A 21,623-nucleotide genomic window follows, 5' to 3' on the forward strand; every position below is an offset into this window, starting at 1 on the left:
AAACAAAACATTCAGTGAACATTCTGAACAGCAAAATGGTTCATCCGACAAGAACTCTCTTCTTTACCAGAGTGCAATTTCTGTTTGGAGTATTCACTTGAGTATAAGGGCACCTGTATTGTTATGAGGCAAAAGCTTCTTACTACTTTATTTCAAGTGTACAATAAAGTAAGTATCCTCATGACTAACCCAGCAGGGATTGCTGTACCATTTATGACAAGAGTTGGTTTACTAGAGGGAGCTGCATAAAAAAGGTATGTTACACGCCTTGGAATTTACTGTTCAGATTCTCTTAATGGTTGTAAAACCTACTGAAGTTCAAAGGTGAAAACTCAGAATCTGAGTAAGGTGTCTCAAGGGTATTCTTATAAGGTATTTATGATATACAGAGGGCTCCACATAGAAAAAAAGATTGAGTAAGTTTGCAGGAATGAGTCATTTGTAGTGACAACAACAAGCAATCTACTTAAATGTACCTGACAGTGTGTATTGAATCTGAAAGGTCTCACAGAAATTATGAATGATTTTTCTGTTGAACACAAAACTGGAGAGATGCAGAAAGACAAAGAACCAAAACATGCAGGTAAAAGACATTTCAGAAGCAACATATTTTGCTCAGATTCATAGCACTGCTATGAAGTATTTGACTCCAGAAAGATTAGATTTGAAGCACTGAATTTCTCTCTAGCATCAGACTCAAAAAAGTCTTTTTTTTAATATGCAAAGCATTTGATATTTAAAACAGACCACAAGAAAAGGGCCATTATGTAGAAAGTGCTACTTCCTTGTTTAAAAAAAATAGAAAAAAAGCATACAGGAAGACAGTGCAGCTAATGCAAAAGAAAATCAATCACCAGGAAAAGCTGTCAGGAAGAAAAAGGCAGAAAATTTATGATCTGTAGATATCAGACATGGAAGATTTAGGAAGTAATCTCAGGAAGTGAAAAAAAAAAAATTAAATAAAAGGAAAATAATTCAAAATAATTCACCAGACAGGGGCAAAGAATTCCAATAGACTAGCAGTATTAGGCTGACAGTGAATCATTTGCCAAAAAAAAAAAAAAAAAAAAACCTGTTCCAGTACTTGCACTATTTTACTCTAAGGAGGAGCTAAGAGAACATGTATTTTGCATCAAGAAGAAACAAAGAAAAATTTCAATTTTATTTGATTTTCCAATAACTAAAATAGCACTGGTGGAGAATACTGGACACTCAGACTAATTGTCTCCTGTTTTATGGGGCACACAATAAACATCACGAGTCTTTACAGTTAACCTTATTTCCCTCAAACAACCTTTCTGCTTCTTCCAAGGAAGGATTTTTTAGCTGTCACTCAAAGATAATAAATTCTCCATGTACCAATATGCAACTCAGCTTATCTATGTAGTTGACACAGCTGGTTCTTAGTGTTTCAAAAGCACCAAAATACCTTCAGCCAATCAGTCTGTTAATCAGCCACCATCTCACACACCAAGGAGTAGCCTGAGGAAGCAAGCCTTAACATGCCAGGCTTTCTCCCAGAAAGAAAGTTCTACGCTGCTACTGGTCCCATGGATGCTGTTTCTCAAAGAGATTTTTGCAATGGTTAGAGATGCATTCTGTGACCTACAGTCTCCATAGAGAATATCTGCAGGGGCTGCCACTGAGGAAAAACAAAAGCAAACAAGTAGCTTTTAGAAAAATTAACCACTAGAATCTTTGCTAGGTGAGCTTTTGTCCATGACTTAAGCCATACCTTGCCAACTAAAGCAGGAATGTTCATAGAATTGGTTGCAAATCCCATTCCATATGCCATTGCAGATTCCACACCTAGGAACCTGGCAACTAGCTTTTCCAGCTCCTCATGCTTGTCCAAGTTTCCTGCACATAAAACAAATGGGAAATTCAGAGTAAGGAGAAGCTTTCACTACTGCTAAATTCTACAAAGAGATTTTCCACCAACCAAGCTGTGCTTTATTTAAAGGCCCATAAGGGAACACTGAAAAAAAACCCATATATGAAAACGCAAGTAAAACAACTGCTGTGCAACATAAACTAAATCCAGGAAGTCAATTTGTCTTCACTGAAGTAAAAGCTGCTTTATCAGTTAGACTAAAGTTCAATGCTGAAGCAACTAATGTTTTAAAGACCTGCAATCAGATACAGACTTTGAAATAAACATTCAGGGAACACACTATCATCCTCCAACTTACCCATCTCCTGCCGGGTGCTGCACACCCCAGCTCCATACTGGGACAGAACTTTAGAAGCTGCTTCTTGGCAAGCCCCAGTCTTCTGTGCAAACCCAAGGTAGTTGTAGGAACCCATATTTATGATGTCTTTTATCACTCTCCCTGTGTATCTGTGTTTTAAAAACAGCACAAGTTAGGATACCCAAAATTTTAAAAATTATCTACACCAGAAGATTATTACTTCACTTTCCTAGACTATACACTGAAATGTTAAAACTCAATAGAACCAAACATTAAATTATTTCAGTACTGCCTCTCATCATCAAACTGCAACAATCAGTTAAAAAGATTCTCTCCCTATCTTACAATCTCAAATTAACTCCAGAAGAGTTTACATTTACAGGTGAATTTGCTATCACACATGAAATTGCTTGAGGCTTCTCAAACCATCTGTTGCTCTGACATGTTCCTCCCTCCATCCCAGAAACATACAAGTTTTCTTTCAATTACAAAATAACATCTCCAGATCAATTAACTTGGCAGCCTCTCAAGCGGGATATCCTCTAACCGCAGAAAGGAAACACATCTGGCACTTCTGTGCTAACAATACGTGACAAGGAGAATAAGGAAGAAGTTCAGCAGAAAAAAATCAATTTTAATTCTTTTGCCCTTGAAAGCCAAGAAGAGACATAAGTAGTTTCACCAAGTCCTGTGCTGCAAACCTCTTCACATCAAACCTGTGATACGTCATTTCCAATTTGTAAAAACCCTTTATTGTATTTCTCATTTTGTTTCTACAGACTACTTCAGTTCTGACTCAAAACAATCATGTCAAATACAGTTGATGACAGCAGCATTTACTTAAAGTGGCAGAACTTCTTCTCAATCAACACAAAGTCACAAGCAGCAGTGCAATCCAATATATCCACACCAGGTATTAACATTATATGCACAAAGATATTAATTTTATTACAGGTGTATGTCCAGGAAATCTTAATACAGTAAGTCAGCCAAAAGATTGTATCACCTTGGTGGCTAAATCTATTTCACCTTGGTGGCTAAATCTATTTCAAAAGAGCAAAATTCATTGATTCAAGCTGCTAGAAAGCTCAAACTTTCATAATAAAGCTCATAATTCACTGCTCCTTTGACCTCACACCCTACAACTTGCTCTTAGAGACCCTGTATTTTAAGGCAGCTCTTGCAAGTGTTTTCTTCAGTTTTGACTCACGTGAATGTCCAGTTGTAGTCATGGGAAACTCTCTCCATCATGTCCACTTTGGCCCCTGGCACACTGCAGATTGGACGGTTCCAGCTGTCCCGAATGCGCATGTAGAGGTTTCTGTTGTAGAAATTTTCAAAGTCCTGGTACAATGGGACAAAGTCCTGAAACACATCAAAAGCAGTAAAAGGAAAATATATACGACAGTAAAATATGAGTAGCAGGAATAATTCTTATCTGTCATTCTGGCATAATGGAAAAACTCAGGAAAACACAAAATATAAAATAACCCCCTTCATTAAATCATGGGCATATAATCTTTGCAGGAGAGTTACAGTCAGTCCCTGAGTTAAGCAGAGCAAGGGAACATGCAAGGGCTTTTTGGCACCAAACATTGCTGTACTGAATACACAAGACTTTGGAAAACTAAGGTGCTCTACCATATTTTATTCTGTGCACAAGGAATGCATTTAATATAGCACCACTAGCATTATTCTACACATTACCATAAGAACCTTCCACAATTTTTTGTTTTCAATAGAAGCTAATAAGCTGCATTATGGTACCTCTCTTCTGCACAGCTTATCAACACTGAAGTCCCACATGATTTTTATGAATGAGCCTTTCCTGAATTTTAGCTTCCCTTCCAATGTTTTCCAGGAAAAGTAAGTGACTGCCTTGAATGGATAACACAAGAATGTCAAACTAACTGCAGCAGCAAGGACATCTGAGCACTCAAGAACAATTTTTTCTTGCCCTAAAGTCACAAGATTTCCTTTTTACTATTTAATTAAAGAAAGTTTGACATTTAGTAGAGATAAGAATGCATAATTCATTTGCTTCTGATGGGGGGGGGGGAAATCACCACCTTTTTAATCATCTACAGAAGGAAAAAGTAGAATTTATTACAGAGGTATGAGCCAGTTGAGCATTTCTTCCTGTTTTTCACAAGAAAAATGCAAACATTGTGATGGGAATTTTATTTTTGGTGGCAGTATGAGAAAGGCAGAGTATCTCACCAAGTACTGTAGTGTCAGATATTTGAACCACTAAAGCAAAACTGGGAGCATTTATGGCAGATTTTTAATAAAAACACAAACAGGCACTTACAAGCTCTTACAATGCTTGCCTGTAGGAGTACTTTTTTCATTACCTTCCTATTTTAATGATTTAACAACCTTGCCCTTGTAGTTTGGAGTAAAAGAACATTTAGGCCCACACCTTTGCATCCTCCTACTTCTAAGCAGATACAGCTGCTAAACCCATTTCTGATCTACCTATGTCAAAAAGGCACAAATATATTAATTTCCATCATTTCAACTGTGGAAACAGAACCCAAATTTAGCTGGCAATCACTCTTTCAGAGAATCACAACTATGTCCTTTCTCAAAGGGACAGCGGGAATAAAATTTCTAGGTCCTAAGATGCACAGAAGGGCAATTGTTTCTTCCACGTTCCTGTCCCAATTCATGACACAAAATCAAAATAATTACCTGCAATTGTTTCAAACCCTCTGCTATGTTACTTGAAGAGGGGTGGGGAAAGTGAAACCAAAAAGAAACACTGGCACGTTAGAAGATCAATACTTGAGAGATTTGTTAAATCTAATTAAAATCTACTGAGATGCTTCTCAGTATTTTCACCTCCTCCTAACCATCTACACACAAGATTTCAGCTTTGCACAGTTATCCAAGCACACCAACTGTGTGAGCTGAGAAACAACTGGTATTTTAGCCAAGGTTCTTGGCTGGAAGGGGGAGGCTGGTAATGAGTCATCCTACCAACTCAAGCAGGTATGCCTGGGTCCATACAGCCCAGTCTCACTTCAGATTACTCATCAGATGAGTTTTCTTTGGAAACCCAAGCTGACAAAGCCAGAACAGTAACAAGCTCAACTGGTGATTTAAGGACAATCATCCTCTACAGGCTGGCACCTCCAGTATAGGTAACACAAGTATTTTCTTTTAAGAAAAAGCCAGCACTAGAACTAAGTTTAAAGTTACTGTGAGGAAGAGAAGTTCTCTGAACCTACTGGATCATGATAAAGAAAAAATATGTTTTAAAAGTCAACAAGAATTCCAGGAATAAATTATGGGTAAGAGAATTAAGGTTTAATATGGGACACTAGCTTTAGTTTTTTGGAGTACCAAGTTGTAGGATTGTAGTAAAGGGGCTGGCACCTTTAAGTAGGTGCCAGCACACTGCCAACTCCTTTGTTATCTATACATGTACTGCTCCCTCCAACAAACCATCCTCAGATAGGTCTCATAAGAAAGTTCCCTGGAATAGAGCAAGCAGGAAATGTTATTTTGGCATAATGCAAAAATGGATTGTCTATTTCCTCAGTGATCCTAACCCCACTGAGTAGGGTTCTCACGACCCACAGATCTGAGAATGTAAAAAACAAAGGGTAAGGATATTGTACCTTTATAAACTGATACTGACTTCTGGAGTTTCAGAGCCCTCTTTTGGAGCTGGCATACAGGAGCAGATGGTCTGCTGGTTGGTTTGGGGGCTGGTTTGTTTGTTTACCTCCTCCATCCTGCTACAGTGTGGCATTCCAGATGAAGAGTAGATAGTACAACAAAAAGACCACTTGAATTCCTCATGCTAATTTAATGTTTTCAATCTTTGAACCAAAAAAAATAAACACCTGGGGAGGAAGGGAGGGATGAACTCTATCAATCCATACTTTTCACCCAGAGGGCACTGGAAGAGACTCCCAAGGGAAAGTGGTTACAGCACCAAGCCTGACACAGATGGAGAAGTTTGGAAACCCTCTGAGGCACATGGTGTAACTCTTTGGGATGTCCTGTGCAGGCCTCAGTGTCATTGTGGGTGCCTTCCAACTTAGCATATTCCATTATTTAAAATTTTTTACACATGCAACCACAGTGCTCTGCTGCAACTGCATCCTAGAGCTGGAAGCAACCACTATCACCTTTAAATATTGTTATTGTTATCTTCTTGTTATTTTTCTATCAAGTTCTCTCATCTAATTTCAGATCCAACACTCTTCCTAGCTGTAAGGATCCCTAAGAATATCAGTCTGAGATTAAACATTTTCAATCAGAGGAAAAATATTCTAGGAATTGCTTCTTTGAGCAATCTTCTGAGTAAACAGTCAACTGCAACACTGGATCCCAAAGAGGGAGGAAAAGCAGTAAGTTCTTTCATTTATGGAGCTAAAAAAAATCCTAAACAGCTCTATGCCTGTCACTTTCAGCCTAGAACACACCCCCTATTGAGGGGATGCCTGAAGAAGAAACTGAAGTACCAGTGGTCTCCCTGAAACCTGAAAAGCACAGCAATTTCAGTGAAAAGCACAGCCAGTCAAGGGAAGAACAAAATTCTCCCTTGGGGTGCAACACCTTAGCATAGGTGATTTGGGAATCCATTATTTCATCATACTCTAAATGAATATTGCAACAAGTGAAGGTCATAATGAGAGCTTTGTAGCCTCTAGCTCAGGGCACAGGGACATGCAAATGCAGTGATTATGCCACTTTCAGAGCCAAGTTTTCACAGCATTGCACCTAAGCTAACAAATGGTGCCATGAGCACCAGCAGGCTTATCTGCAATTCACATAACGTGTTCTCTGATAACACACACAGAAGTGACTCTGAACAGAAATCCAGCAGACAATTGCAACAAATTCCAGGCCTCTAAAAGGAAGCAGAAAGACTCGTTTCGCCTTGCTGTTGTGTGAGTCAAGGAAAGTGGAGCAATAACTGTGGGTAGCCTTTGTATCATCAGGAGGCCCCTGATGAGCTACACAGATGCTAAGACAACACTGAACAAACAATTCCAGTTTACTGCCCCTGAAATATTCCTGCAGCTGGACTCCTGTGAACACATGTTTGAATACCCCAAATGCTACCAACATGGGCAAGCTACAGAGCATGGAGCAGTATATTAGAGTTACCAGGCCCATTCAGAGTCACTCCCAAACACAAAACATGGAAGGTAATCAACAGGCAAATCAGGCTGGAGGAAAGGTTAGTGATTTTCATCCTGCCTGTAAAATCCTGGAAGCATTTTGCAGATTTAACTATATTTTATGACTAGACAGCACATTAAATTGGTATGCATAAATTGATTCCAGGGTAATTGAGAATTGTTAATCTTGCCATTTACCCATGCCTTAAATAGACCAGTAATGCTTCAGGGAGGATGTGCCACACAACACTGGTTTCCAGGAAAAGCTCAGCTAGATATATTTTAAACAAAGCCAAAACCCATGAAACTGTTTCCTGGAAATCAGTACTAGCAAAGTCTGCACCTTTTCACCCTTTTGTGTTTCAACACCGAGTGAATATTAGGCTTTCTTAGAATCATTCATATCAATGCATGGCTCTAATAAATTAAAAGGATTTTACCTGCCATCAGAAACAGCTGTAATTCAAACCTGTTCAAAATTCTGCTCTGTTCTTTAAATTTGCAGTTTTCTAGTTATGATGCAGAGTAAGATTATACTACTAAGTGACAATTTAAGGAAGAACTTGCTCTACTAAAATAAACTGTCCTCCATAACATAGAAAAACTGAGTCTTTTCCTTTTGTTTTTAATACTATTTTGGACCTAAGTTTATATTATGCTTTTAAATGTAAACACCTTCAGAAACACATCACAGAAAATCCACATACTTCAATTCCGTGATTTTCAGAACAAGTTCATTCAGCCCTTTAAAAAATACTTCCTCACACTACATAATTTTGTAATTTTTTACCTATGCAATTATTAATTATTTCAAAAAGGTAAGGCTAATTCTTTGGCTTGATACTTAAGAAAATCATAACAACTTAGTTGGCTCTCAAGAATTTCAGTAATAAAAAATGTTAATTTCCATACAGGGGAAAGATTCCCACAAATCTACCAGAAAGCACTCCAGTGTAATCACAGGGGTTCTCTGATTTGCACATATTAATAACAATAAAAAGGTAAGTTTTGAACTTTTTTTACACACTAATGCCTGCATTCCCTTACCAAAAGGTGACTGGGCTGTCATCCAGCAGAGAGACTCAAATATTGGAGAAAAGAACTTCAAAACAAGTAATTGAGCACACATCTCTCCCTCCACCTCCTGCATCAAAATAACCCCTGGTTCCTACACCAGACATGCTACAACGTGCTCTCATCAATTCTTTTGCAAGCAAACAAAGCTTAAAGCAGCAAAGGGTGAGGATAAGCACTGTATGTTCCAGCCCTCACGTGACTGCTTTTCTATTTGTCTGATAGCAGAAGCAGCTATTACAATCTAAGTGCTAGACACTTGATTTGGGGAAGTACACTAGGCTGAGATTTCTCCAACACCAAAACTTCTTTAAACAGGATTTCCTATTTTTCATTCTTACGCAGTATTCACTGGCACTTCTTATTAGCTCCATCCACAGACATCCTATGTACAAAACAAAACCAGAATACGTGCATCTCCTCATGGGAGCTGTAACCAACACAGAAACTGAAAGAGTTTCAATTCTTTCAGGGTAAGATGCAATGTTGAGTTAATTTATAAAAAAATTCAAGGCCACATTTCTTTTAGGACTAGGATAACCTTTTGCTAACAACCTCTGTGCTTCAAGGTCCTCTGTGGCAATCTCCACTGAGAGCCTAATATCAATAATGTGTTACTGAATTAGACTTACTGACTCCTTTTTTCACTCACTCAGAAGTCAGTTTTAGCAAAGCGTAAATTTTAACTCCTGTACTTTTAACCAATATGAAACACGTTTTACTCATTAAACTCCTGTAAAAATGCTTCTGTTTTGGAATTTCGTGCCCTACTATGAATCTGCTTAATTCTACCTCACAGTGTTCACAGAAAGAAGCTACTGTGAGGTCATTTTAGGCACTGGTCCTTAGCTACTGTAAAAAGACATGCACTTTATTCCAGTGCTGTCTCCAAAAAAAGGCTCCAAAGAAGCCTTCCCTTTTTTAGTTCCTTCCTGCCACCCTTGATTATTTGTTTGCCTTACTGAGATATCCTTTCTGCCCCCTGCTATTTTCTGATAGCCAACTGCTTGTGTGGCTGCACAGAGAACCAGAAACCAGCAACTGGAAAAGGAACTCCCTTAACATTTTATAAGCCACATTGGCTCTGCAAAGCAGTTGAGAAAAATAGTTTGAGAGAACCCAAATCAGCAAGAATAAGATCTTTGGAGACAGCTCACTGGTAGTCACACTCTTCTAAGAGGGCTCACATAAGGAGTTAGCAAAAAAAAAAACAACCTTGTGAACTTCATGTTTCAGCAGTAGCTTCCTAAAAACAAGTAACTCCAGTGGGGAATAAAGATCCCTAAAAATAATTTACAAGTAGTGAAAAACAGAATTATCCATTCCAGGCTAACTGCTGAAGCAGGCAAGACCTTTCACCTAGTAACAGAAGCTTTTGTGAGTGGGTCGTAACATGAATTAATTCTTTCTAATCACTATCAGTGAGGCACGAGTCAGTACCTCAAATTACTCATCACCTAACCTACTTGTGTTCTGGACTCCAAAAGAATTTTAAATTTTATAGCTTGTGCTCTGGATCTGACCCACAAGCTTCTCTTTGCAACTGCTTCAGATAAAGAGAATTAAAAACATTTCTAAATCAAAACTCAGTCACCAGATCAGCATCAGAAAGCCTCCCACTGGTGTGAAACTAAAACCAGAGCCTTTTTTTAAGTACTGATGCTGGAATATACAGTCTCTCTTTCCCAAACTCTTGTTTCTGCAGCTGTATGTTCATCTAACTGTTGATGCAGCTTTGCACTGCGACAGATGAGGAAACTATTCTGAGGAAAAACAACTCAAAAGAAACATTATTTTTTTTATAACACAGCACTACTTGTATAGCAATTGGGGCATCCAGAAGACAAGGAAAACAGCAGGAAACTTTGAACACCACTTCTCCCCAAAGAAACACTCAAGCCTCAGCCCATTTCCCATGAACATTATTTCCCAGTGGTTACCTTCTGTTCTTCCCTTTCTGTTGCATTTTGACACTTCTCAATCTTCCACTGCCGCATGAAATCTCGCAGGTATCCAAAGAGAGTGAGAACGCCATAGCCTACATAGGTCAGCACAGCAACCAGCATTGGGGTTTCTTCAAAAGCTTCATTGAAAGGCCTTTTGTATAATCCTCCATTGTGCACAATATGATTTATCTATAGTAAAAATTTAAAGAGAAGCAGTTGAGGTATTAATTGAAAAAAAGGCAGACATTTCAGGGCAGTCCCCAGCTCTGCATCCCCACCACTCAGCAAAAAACTGCTTCCAGCTAAGTTCGGCCATTACTGATAAACACTGCCAGCCTCTATATATGAAGTTGCCAAATTGCTGATATAACCCAAGTCACAGTTACCAATCTAGGGTAGTTTAATCTAACATCTCATTAAAACTATTCAGTTTGCAAAGCTACATACAGAGCATTGCTTACATCTAGGCAAACCAAAATGAAAAAAGTGCCTCCACCAAGAGAGCACAAGTAACAGAACAGCGACACGTCCCAGGGTTACTACAGAGAAAAACAAAATAGAAAGTAATAGTTTTATTGATCTAAACAATATATTCTCAGACTTGGAAGCCTGTATTAGTGTAACAAAACAATCATAATCCATGTATCTCTGTAGCTGTTAGCCTAAAGATGCTGACATAAACACTGTACTCATCCATGAGGCGGACATGACACCACAGACAAAAAAGTCATTGTATACAGAGTCTCAACACAGTATATATGTCAGCACATAGAACAAAGAATGCCTTTCTGCATAAAATCCACAGTAAAAGTCATCTTGCTACTTACATGTCATTTGAAGGTAGGAGATTTACCAGCTGCCTAGTGTATACAGCAGGTCTGTCTCAGGTACAATTACTAAAATATGCAGTATTTGTGACCGTTACAGAAAAACTTCACAGCTACAGGGCAAATGCTCACCCAATATTAACACTGGGGGGAAAATCATGGTTTTAACTAGACTACTTTTTTAAATTGTTAAGTTAAAGATCAGATCTCACAAATTAATGAATGAAAACATAGAAATCTAGCTATTAGGTGCAAATGGATATCTTGGCTAAGTGTTAGAATGGCTGCACGATAATAGAATAGCTACATATGAAAGAATATTCTATAAGACATAAATCCCCTTTGTGTGGCATCCAATATATATAAAAGTAAGAAATGTATTTCTTAAAATGTACTAATCAAAAAAACCTCAACACCTAGGAAAGAGATTGAACCTAAATTCATCAAAAAAAGACAATGTCAAATAATTCCTGAGGGGTGTGGGCCAGCAGACAGAATAAAACCAGTTATTCACCTATGTCACTCATACTATCATATGGGAAAGTAAGGTAGAATCATACTAACCTCTACAACAGTTGATGAATCAATAAGGCACACATACTTGCTGGCATCACCAGACACTGAATAACCTGGAAAGTGATACCTGCTCATCTCAGGTGCTGGAGCAAGTCTGTATTTTATGTCTGTCACTAATATCATGAAAGCAATTTTTCAGAAGCAAGGGGCTGTTCTTACCAATACAATTATGCTACAGCAGCACAGTCACCAAGTACAAACCACAACAGCACTTCCCTCCTGACAGTCATTTCTACCTCTTCCCTTCCTCTGACATGGTTTTAAGCAAAGCAAATCCTTGATTTGGACACAGTAGTCGTGGGGCCTTACTAATAGGTGGATGTATGGAAACAAAATAGCAAAGACAGAGTAAGAACTTCTCTTTTAGTAGCAGCACTTAGATGCAGGTAACTAGATTGCAGTGCTTTGAGGCCAGGTTTAATACTGAAGTATTATTTTAAAAACACACTGCACACAGCAGTGGCTTAAGGCAGAAAATTACCATGGCTTTGGCACAAGTGTAGGAACACTTGCTTACCACGCTGCAGCTCAAGCGCTGGCACTTTAAGGCTTTAGTGCAAGCCAAAGGTTCACACACCAATCTCTTCATGAACACACCTGCCAAAGAACCTATCCCTGCCCCACTCACTCCTACTCTGAGCCACCTGCACCAGCCTCCAGCTAGTACAACTAAAGCAACTAAATCTGATTATCAGCATAGCATCCCTTCAACACCGAACTGATCCATGTTGGAAATATAATTGTCTGCACAAGGTTATTCATTAGACCTTAACAGTCTTTACAGCACTGCTCCACAAAGTCATTCGATAAAGCTCAGCAAACAAGAGGCAGCAGCTTTTGGAGAGAGAGCAGGGGCAGCAGCACCATGACAATCACAGAATCAGTGAGCCAACAATGCAAAGGAAAAACTGTGAGAGCCACCTACCTCCTCTCTATTACTCTCAGAATTGCTTAACTGTATCACTATGGCTCCTGTACACAAAACTATCGAATTTTGTTGCATCCAGGTAGAAGGAAGACCACACACTGCAGCTCCAACCAGCACAGTTTCACAGCTTGGGGAATTACAAGTAGAAGTTTGCATGCTCACATTGTCAGCTCAGGCTGTGAAGAGCAGCTGTTCAGGAGCAGGCACGTTACACACCTGGCACCTGTGCCTGCCCACCAGCAGCTGATTTCTGGATAAGCAGACAGAAAACTGGCAGTGACTGCTTTGCAAATGACCTAGTATTGAATAATTAGAGATCACATCAAAGCTTCTAATGTTTTTCCCAAGTAACTGGAAGTTCATCTGGAAGAGATGAGAAAAGACTACATTCTAAGATAATGGATCTGAGGTTACCAAGCACCAAAAAGTAGTTACTGAAAAAATACCCAACAACTAAGAGACCCAAATCTATATGCAAACTTAATCAAAATAAAAACATACCAATTTTTTCCAGGTCTCTGGAGGTGCCTGTGCTTGTAACAAATGCTAAAACTAAAACAAACTATTCAATATGGTCAATCCCAACATTTCACTAAGAAAGGCTTTTTAGGAATACCAGTATTGATCCAACCCATACTCCAATCAATTTCACCTCTCATTTTTCTTCCACTAGTATTAATACATCCTTAAATTTGCGTGTCAGCTATGATATCAGCTGACCAGCTTGTGTTATCCTAGCTGAATCAAAAAAATTAAAGACTGAATGCAATTCCACACACTCTTCATGAAGCATATGACCGTAAAAAATCTCTAGAATTTGACTACAGAAGAGACATTTGTAGTCACATTAAATACAAGCCTATTTGTTTTGCAAGCATGTAAACCTCCAAATGAAGGCTTACATGCTGCAAGCTCCAAAGCTGCTGCAAAAGAACAGCAATTTCAGTTCCAGAGACCAAGAAAGAAGGTGGCTACAGTTCAGTGCCTAATTTCCTTTCATCGGGAAGAGAAAAAAGGTGTGGAAGATTAAGACTTTTATGATTTCAACATGCTTTATGATCATAAAGTGAGCCATGACCTTTGAAGTAGAATACACAGCATATCCAAGCACGAAGAACAGTCAGAGTTCACTTAAACACATGAATCAAAAAAATGATGTGTATGCTCACCTACAACTCACTTTCCTGTACTGTGCAGAGTACCTGTATGCAGAAGAGCACCATCACATTAAGGAACTCAGCTGCACGAGAATCAGAGAGCACAACTCAGCCTACAGAAGGCAGCAAAGAACCAGCCACAGGTAATGCCCGTGTTGGGCCAAACTCTTGGCAAAACAAAGCACATGAAACAGTATCGTAGCAGTTATTGAGCTGCAGCAGCATCACACAGCTACTGCTAGAAAGGACTACACTGGTCTAAGCAGAACACATGAGAGTCTGATGATAATCACAGAATTGACTGAGTTGGACCCACAAGGACCATCAAGTCCAACTCCTGGCCCTGCACAGCACAACTCCAAGAGCCACACCACCTATTTGAGGGAGCTCCCCAAGAGCTTCTTGAACTCTGCCAGGCTTGGTGCTGTGACCACTTCCCTGGATCACTGTTCCCAGGTAAAGAACATTTTCCTAATATCCCACCTAAACCTGCCCCAGAACACCTTCATGCCCTTCCTCTGGGTCCTGTCACTGATGACTAGAATGAAGAGATCAGTGCCCGCCCCTCCTCTTCTCCTGTTGAGCATGTCGTAACTGCAATGAGGTGTGCCCTCAGCCTCCACTTCTCCAGGCTGAACAGACCAAGTGATCTCAGTGACTCTTCACAAAGTTTTCCTTCTAGATCCTTTCACCATCTCGGCAGCCCTCCTTTGGACACTCTGTATCCTTTGTGGGGGAGAAGACAAAAGACGTGCACAAACACAGGAACATTTGCAGATGCTACTGTAGACAACACACAGGATTCACCAAGGACTCTGGGTACACAGCTTGCATGGCAGGCTTGTACTTTAGGGAGAGAAGGTGCTACAAGTGCAATACATGCTGCACAAGTACGAGAGCAGTACAGGGTAATTGCTTACTGCTGCTACCCCAGAAAAGGACCAGCACCCTGTATTAGAGAGGCCACTTCATTTCACGCTGACAGGAAGAACAAATTCACATGAACCTGGCAGACTTAATGCAAACACATTAAAAAGATTATTTATGCTGGAACACAACTTTGCTAAATTCTTATTAAAATTTAGTAGCTTCTCACTGCCACGTACCACACATACTGCAGAAATTTTACTAACAGGTTTGCTGCTTCTATTTTTAGAAACACACTGTGAAAGACCACATCCATGAGAGTGCCTCTGTATGCAAAAGTGGCCACATTCATCACAAAGGATTGAGGAAATCAGCACTACAGAAATCACAGCAGTGAGAATTCCATGAAAGGAGCTGCTCTAAAATGTTAGATACCCTGTGGTAATTTTATGTTACCTCTAGCCCTTTTCCTTACACTGCTTTGCTTAGACTTTCAATCTCAGATTGTTGCAGAGGTAAAAAGACAAAGTGTTTACTGCCAAAGTTAGAATTAACTGGTTTGAATCACACTTTAAGCTTTAAAAAAAAACCCACAGGAGATAAACTTGTTTTATAAAACAGACTTTAAGAGTATATTTTTAATTAAAGATTTGTTCTTCTTGACAGCTATTATCAAATATTTTTATTTACAGTTAGTTAGTCACTACAAATTTGATAGTCCTTGTTTAAGATGAACTTACCACATCCACAAAAACAGTGTAAATCTTCGTAACATTTAAAAGTTGTTTGGGCTTGGTTTCTCCCCTGCCCTCCATTAGCAAGTAAAGGATGCAATAAAACTTGGTGCTTTTTGCTAACTACATATTGGTGACAATTTGAATTCTACTGAGAATATACTATTTTTCTTTTCTTTTTTTTTAACCTAAGAAAATATTTAATTTTTAAAAATTTTCAAATTAGAAGAATTTTTAAATTCTTTACCTTAAATTACCTTGAACCTCACATGTAATTTTATCTATTATGTTTAGTAGATTTCAAGCACACAGAATACTAAATATGATTTACAATAAAGATTTCCAAAGACAGACCAGGTCTGCAGTGCTTCCCCAACAAGTCAATCTCCAGGCTCTCAGATACCTCTGAAAGCATTTCCTGACATATTCTAGAATCTGCTCTCATTTTTATGGACATTAAACCCCATTACTTCCTAAACTTTTCAACCCTAAGTATTCTTCAAAACTATACTTTTGAATTAAAAACAGTTCTTTTTCTAGGATTCATTTCTTAATGATGGCAAAACAAAAAACTGGAAACCTCACTGAAGATGGGCCAATGGTTTACATTCCACCTAGTGAAACTGAAGTCAATAGATAAATAAAGCTTTTGTCCCCCCAACAAAGTGAACACATGAAATTTAGAAAAAAAAATGGTTTTGTTGAACAATTAAGACAGAAAAAGACAACATATCACTAAAGTAAGTATAGTAAAAATAAATTAACTTTTATACATCTATAACAATTTCTGAAGGGCATTTAAGGCTTAACACCAGCTGAATTTGAACTGGCAGTCCAAATACAATCAACAGATTTTAACACTTCAACCAAACTAATTTTTCAGTGGCACATATTGAAATCTAAGAGAAGCCCATAATATCAGCAGCTATCACAGGCATTTGTTTTCATACCAGCACAGACACACAGATTCTCAACAAGCACAACACTGGCACTACACCTACTAATTTAATATGATGACCTCAAATATTCATTTAGCCAGGGAAAATGCTGAGTAGCTGTTCCTTCCACAAAGGCTTACAGTCTTTTATAACTGAATTTGGTAGCAGAAGAAGATCGTTGTGCACAGGTATACACTTTTTCAAAAATAGAGTTTTGTCAATGAAAATATGTGAACAAGGTTGCAGTCTTTTCTAGATCACACAACTTTCTTCTCACTTCACTTTTACGTTACTGACACAATAAATACAGTCAATGATCAAACCAAGCAAGAGTTGGAAAGCAGTAATTCCTTTCCTCAGGTCTGATGTAGGCCTCAGAGTACCTGCTATAAGCCCTAAGGCACACCTCTTCACAGGGGTTCGGGGATCAATGCTGATGTCCAAACCTGGACAAACTCCCCTGCAGTCCATGAGCTCCCCTCTGTAAGGCTGGAAGGGACCTCCACTGTGTCCAAGCCCCAGCTCAAAGCAGGGCTAATTACAGCAGGCTGCCAAGGACCACGTCCAACCATCTGGAACTTCTTGAACTCCTTCATGGATGGAGATTCCACAACCTCTCTGGGCAACTTCTTTCAGTACTTTACCACCCTTGTGTGAAAAATTATTTTCCTTATGTGCAATCAAAATTTCCTATTCCTCCAAATGACATGTGTTGCTTCTCCTACTATTGCCACATGCTTCCAAGAGTCTGGCCCCATTTCCTCTATATCCTGCAGCCAGCTAGTTAAGCCTTCTCTCTTCCTAAGGTAGAGCAAACCCAGCTCTCACAGCCTCTCCATTTCTTGGGGACCCTCCACTGGATTCACAGATTGATGTGGTTATGTCAGGATCTTTCTGACAAGCTCAAAACTGGATACCATTTGCAAGATGCCATCTCCCAAATGCTGAGTAAGGGCAACAACCACTTCTTCAAGAAGTTGTTAATGAGATTTAGATTCTCAGGATCTTTTTTTTTCCGTCAGAAATACCTAAATTTTAAATTTGTACACAGATGTGAAAAACCTCACAATTCTGGACTCCAATTCCTTTTTACACCAGTGGATAGGGTAGTTGTTTATCTTATCCTAACTTTCATCTGAAATATGATTCACGTCACTAAACCACTTGTAGCAAGAAGAACTTGCAGTATCTGCTGCAGTCATCTTAAGTGTGCTCTCCAAAAGAAACTACACTAACCTGAATTCCAGCAAAAGCATCTTAGAAATCAGGATGAAGCCATTGTTCCCCTGCATCCTGCAACAGTCCCACAAGATGAACCCTTAGCAGTTTGTGCAATTTAAGAAGAGCAAGCACAAATCACAAGACTACACAAACTGTTTCCTGTATATCCACACCAAAACTTCCAGGAAAGAAATATCTATGCTGGCCATTTTAATAGCTGCTAGAATTCAGGACTTGTCTTAAAGGAATGCAAATCCCACAGTCCTCCCACTTTTATCAACCAAACTATTCCTTGTCTTCCTGAGGAAGCAGTACAAGACATTGTTTACAAAGGCATGTATGTTTTCTGGAGGTTGCTATAGAATGGTGTTTGAAAACCTTCTAGAAACACCAGGGAAATTAAAATTTGTTTATATAACTCCAGCTCCTATCTAACACACTCAGAGATACTGCACACAACAGAAATTAAGAACTTGATATCTAAAACCTATATTCCAATTTTTTTTTTTAGGTTGAGAATACTTCTTCTTCAACTTCTAGAAGCATAACAGAACCATTATAATGTGAGAAGCTCAATTAAGGAGTAAAAAAAAAATCACATTACTAAGAATTTGGTAACAATAATAGGTGGATTCAAATAAATTATCTTGGAAAATAAGGGCATCTACTCCCATTAAAGATGTCCCAATCTCCCTACTCTAAGCAAGAAAAATCTTTTCAGATGCAGCATTGGAAAACCATTAGTCATTTGCAAAACATTCCAATTGAGAAGTACGTACCAGTTTAAAATTGCACTGCAGAAAGAAAAAGCAATTTTCCCCCATTTATTATTCCCACAAGTGTCTTGATAGCTCCTAAACACCATTTTTATATTGAACTCAACACTCTCCCCAAAACAGCAGAAGGGCATAGAAAGCAGCATCATGCACAACTTGAAGAGGTAACTTCACATCTCTCTTACTACAATCTCTTTCTCCTATCTATGTTCAACTCCTCACATCATGACAATACCCTTTGAGATGTCAAGCTTTTATCTTACATACTGCAGTATTACACCAGAGTTCTCAATCAATTTTAAGTCCATCCATAAATTACTATACTTTCTAACCATTAACTCCCTTAACTGTATAGTCAGAAAAAAAGTCACTTTTCTCCAACATTACACAATTTTAAATTTCTATATGGTTCTTCAACTATTAAGGTGTTTTTTAAGTAATTAAGGTCTTCATAATGAGATTGAAATTCAGTGAATGCAACAATCTTGAAACAGATCACCTTCAAGCAGGAGCCGAGTAATTTGAACACAAGATATCTCAGGAAAGCCAAGAGCTGTTATTTATCTTAGTACTTCAGCAGAATATTTTTACTATGCTCGAACCCTAACTTCAAATGGTCACTTTCCCAGTCACTGATGATATTTCATTAATCTCCAAGGTAGCCAGAGTCTGTTACTGCACAGTTTTAGTTGGCAGCAAGTTTCGCCTCTCCTCTTGCCAAAGAGGTTTAGCAGTTCAGAAGGAGACAAACACAACCTCCTTGAAAATTAAGTAAACAATTTCACCCTCTTCTGTGCATGCTGGAGTAAAGAACCTACTCTGTGTCAAATACCACCCTTAGAGAAGGAAGTATCATAGGGAAACATCTGAATTTAAGCTTTATTTTTTTTAGGATAAAAACCCCCAAACAACATAAACAAACAAATCAATAATTAAAAAACCTTCCAACTTACATAGATAACCTGAGCAGAAACATCCGAGGTAGAAGAGGACTCCTTTTTTTCACACAGTTCAAAGTGGGTAAAGCTTTGCTGCACTATCAAGCCCTACTGGGGGACACGGTAATGCACTACCCTCAGGCTCTAAACTCTCCCCTCAGAAGCTCCATGGTTTTCCAGATAAATTGTCAATGACTGCAACATTTCTTTAAACTGATGGTTTTCCTTTCCCCACTTCTTCCCATCATTTCATCTAGATCTCATTTTACCTATTATTTCTTGCACAAAACCCTTGAAAGGCCTTCTTGAAAAGTTATTTTCCTCATCCTTACTTTTCTGGTTTTTTTTTTTTCCTACTAAGTAACAATCACATTCTTTTGTGTAAGCTGCCTCGTTTTTGGTACTTGCTTACAGTTGCAGATTTTCAAGTACTCTGTGTGGTAAGTATGTAATATATACATACACAGCAAATATATCCAATACAAAGTGAGCATTCACATGTTTCCCTTCTTCTGTAGAAATGCCCAAAAAACAAAACTGAAAAGGCAAAAGACCAACCAAGTAGCCAGTGATATCAGAATCTCTGATATATCAGCAAACACATCTTTTGGCAGCTTACCACCACGGATGCTATCTAAGAAAGATGGACATAATTAGCTCCCCTAAGCAATTGCTTCTTCCAGTCCAGTTCTAACATGCAGACTCTCACTTTGAAAGTTAGCATAAAGCTAGCTCACATAAAATTATGGAGAAAAAATGTAATACTCCTAATTATAAATCTGTTTGACCAGCAAGCAGCCGCCAGAAAGATATCAAACTTTCCTACACTCTTATAACTCACACTGCTGCTACACTCTGGATTTTTGGTAAGATTTCTCATGACCACTTCTCCAGTGAACCCTGACCCACTTTAGAAATAGTTATCTCAAATGTCTCAGGTCTCTAAAACATATCTGAGCATATTATCATGTGCAAGCTACTAAGTGAACAGAACATCTCATAAACCAGCAAGGCTTTTAAAGCTTCCTCAGTTTGAAGTCTAAGTTTTTTTCCCATTCACATGCTGCATCACCCATGTTTTCCAGATGCACAGGTAAACAAAGCCCTTGAAGAAAATGCCTCCCTACCTCACTTTATGTTCCTCTGAAGTAAAAGAATATAACTGTATTCAGACGTTCTTCTTTAGAAAGCACAGGGTGGGGAAAAACTCTCACAGAACAACACTTTCCAGCACCACACTTTGTCTTATTACAAAGATTTACATGTAAGATTTTATAGCCAGCAGGGCTGGGTGTTTGCAAGGCAAGACTAGCAAAGCCACAGCTCCCCAAACCAGCACAAGCTGACACTGCTGCCAGTTGAAGGTCCTGCACCTCCCTCCATTTGTTCACTTCCACTATTGGGCTGTATCTCTCAAGGGCCAGGGCATGACTGTGAGCATCCATCCACCCAAAGAAACACAGCAAGTATCCTCAGTTAAAGATAGCTCAGGGGAAAAAAAGTCTCGTTTTACCCTGCATCAGTTCTCAATCCAGCTCACACAGTGAGTGCACAAGCCTACACTGAGAAAACAGAAGGGACAGCAGAGGACTGAAAAACAGAAGCAGCAGGAGAGATGATGACAGAGGAAGGCTTTTCTCCAGCAGCTTGAGGTGTTCAAGGAAACACAACCTTCTGCTGGGGCTGAATTCATGACAACCTTTTAAGCTCTTCACACTGTAACACAAAACTTGAGTGTTTCGCACAGAAACAACTCAAGTCTGCAAGCACAAACACACACTTGCATGGCAGGCTGTGGTACAGCCGGATGGAAGCGCCGCACCAGCCCCCAGCCCTGCTCTAGGGGAAGTGCCTGCTCAGGGCTACCTGTGCCCACAGCCCCCACGTCGCACCTGGAACAGCGAAACAGGGCGAAGGACTGCTGAAACTTTCTCTTCTAAACCACACACCTACTGCGCTACAGCGAGGTTTAAGTTCAAAGCTCTGGCACCGGTAAAAGTGAAGTTACAGCCGTGACCCGAGGGACAGTCACTTCCCACGCCGCCACCAGTGCGGTGAGCGAGCATCCCCCGGGCGCTGCGCTCCCTCCCCAGGCGAGGGCTGACGACACAAACCGCTGGGCTCTGCCGACACCCCTCACAGCCACACCGCGGTGCCTCCCGGGGCCCCGCCGCCGCGCCCCCCGCCCGCCCCAGCGCCTCCCCTGCCCCGCGCTCACCTGGGTGCCGGGCGGGCCGCGCACGAAGCCGTTGCGGAGCGCGCCGTGGGCGCCGCAGCCGTTGGCGCGGGGCCGCTCGGGCCGCTCCAT

At 39.6% G+C, this 21,623-nt stretch overlaps 1 protein-coding gene across 2 annotated transcripts in view; it reads right to left on the reverse strand.

Moving 5' to 3' along the window:
• The window catches only part of SPTLC2 (serine palmitoyltransferase long chain base subunit 2), a 72,253-nt gene extending 50,630 nt beyond the window's left edge, over nt 1-21,623 (reverse strand). Inside the window, exons 1-5 of one of the 2 annotated variants that reach the window (XM_058026459.1) lie at nt 21,534-21,623; nt 10,348-10,542; nt 3,403-3,557; nt 2,193-2,341; nt 1,736-1,860 (exon numbers count right to left, since the gene is read on the reverse strand). In XM_058026459.1, coding sequence (XP_057882442.1) covers nt 1,736-1,860; nt 2,193-2,341; nt 3,403-3,557; nt 10,348-10,542; nt 21,534-21,623 — 714 coding nt within the window. Of the gene's footprint in view, nt 1-1,735; nt 1,861-2,192; nt 2,342-3,402; nt 3,558-10,347; nt 10,543-12,681; nt 12,701-21,533 lie in introns of those variants that run through there. The other variant, XM_058026460.1, reaches the window with a different exon arrangement.

Source organism: Melospiza georgiana, chromosome 6 (genome assembly GCF_028018845.1).
Source record: "Melospiza georgiana isolate bMelGeo1 chromosome 6, bMelGeo1.pri, whole genome shotgun sequence".
Classification (NCBI taxonomy): domain Eukaryota; kingdom Metazoa; phylum Chordata; class Aves; order Passeriformes; family Passerellidae; genus Melospiza; species Melospiza georgiana.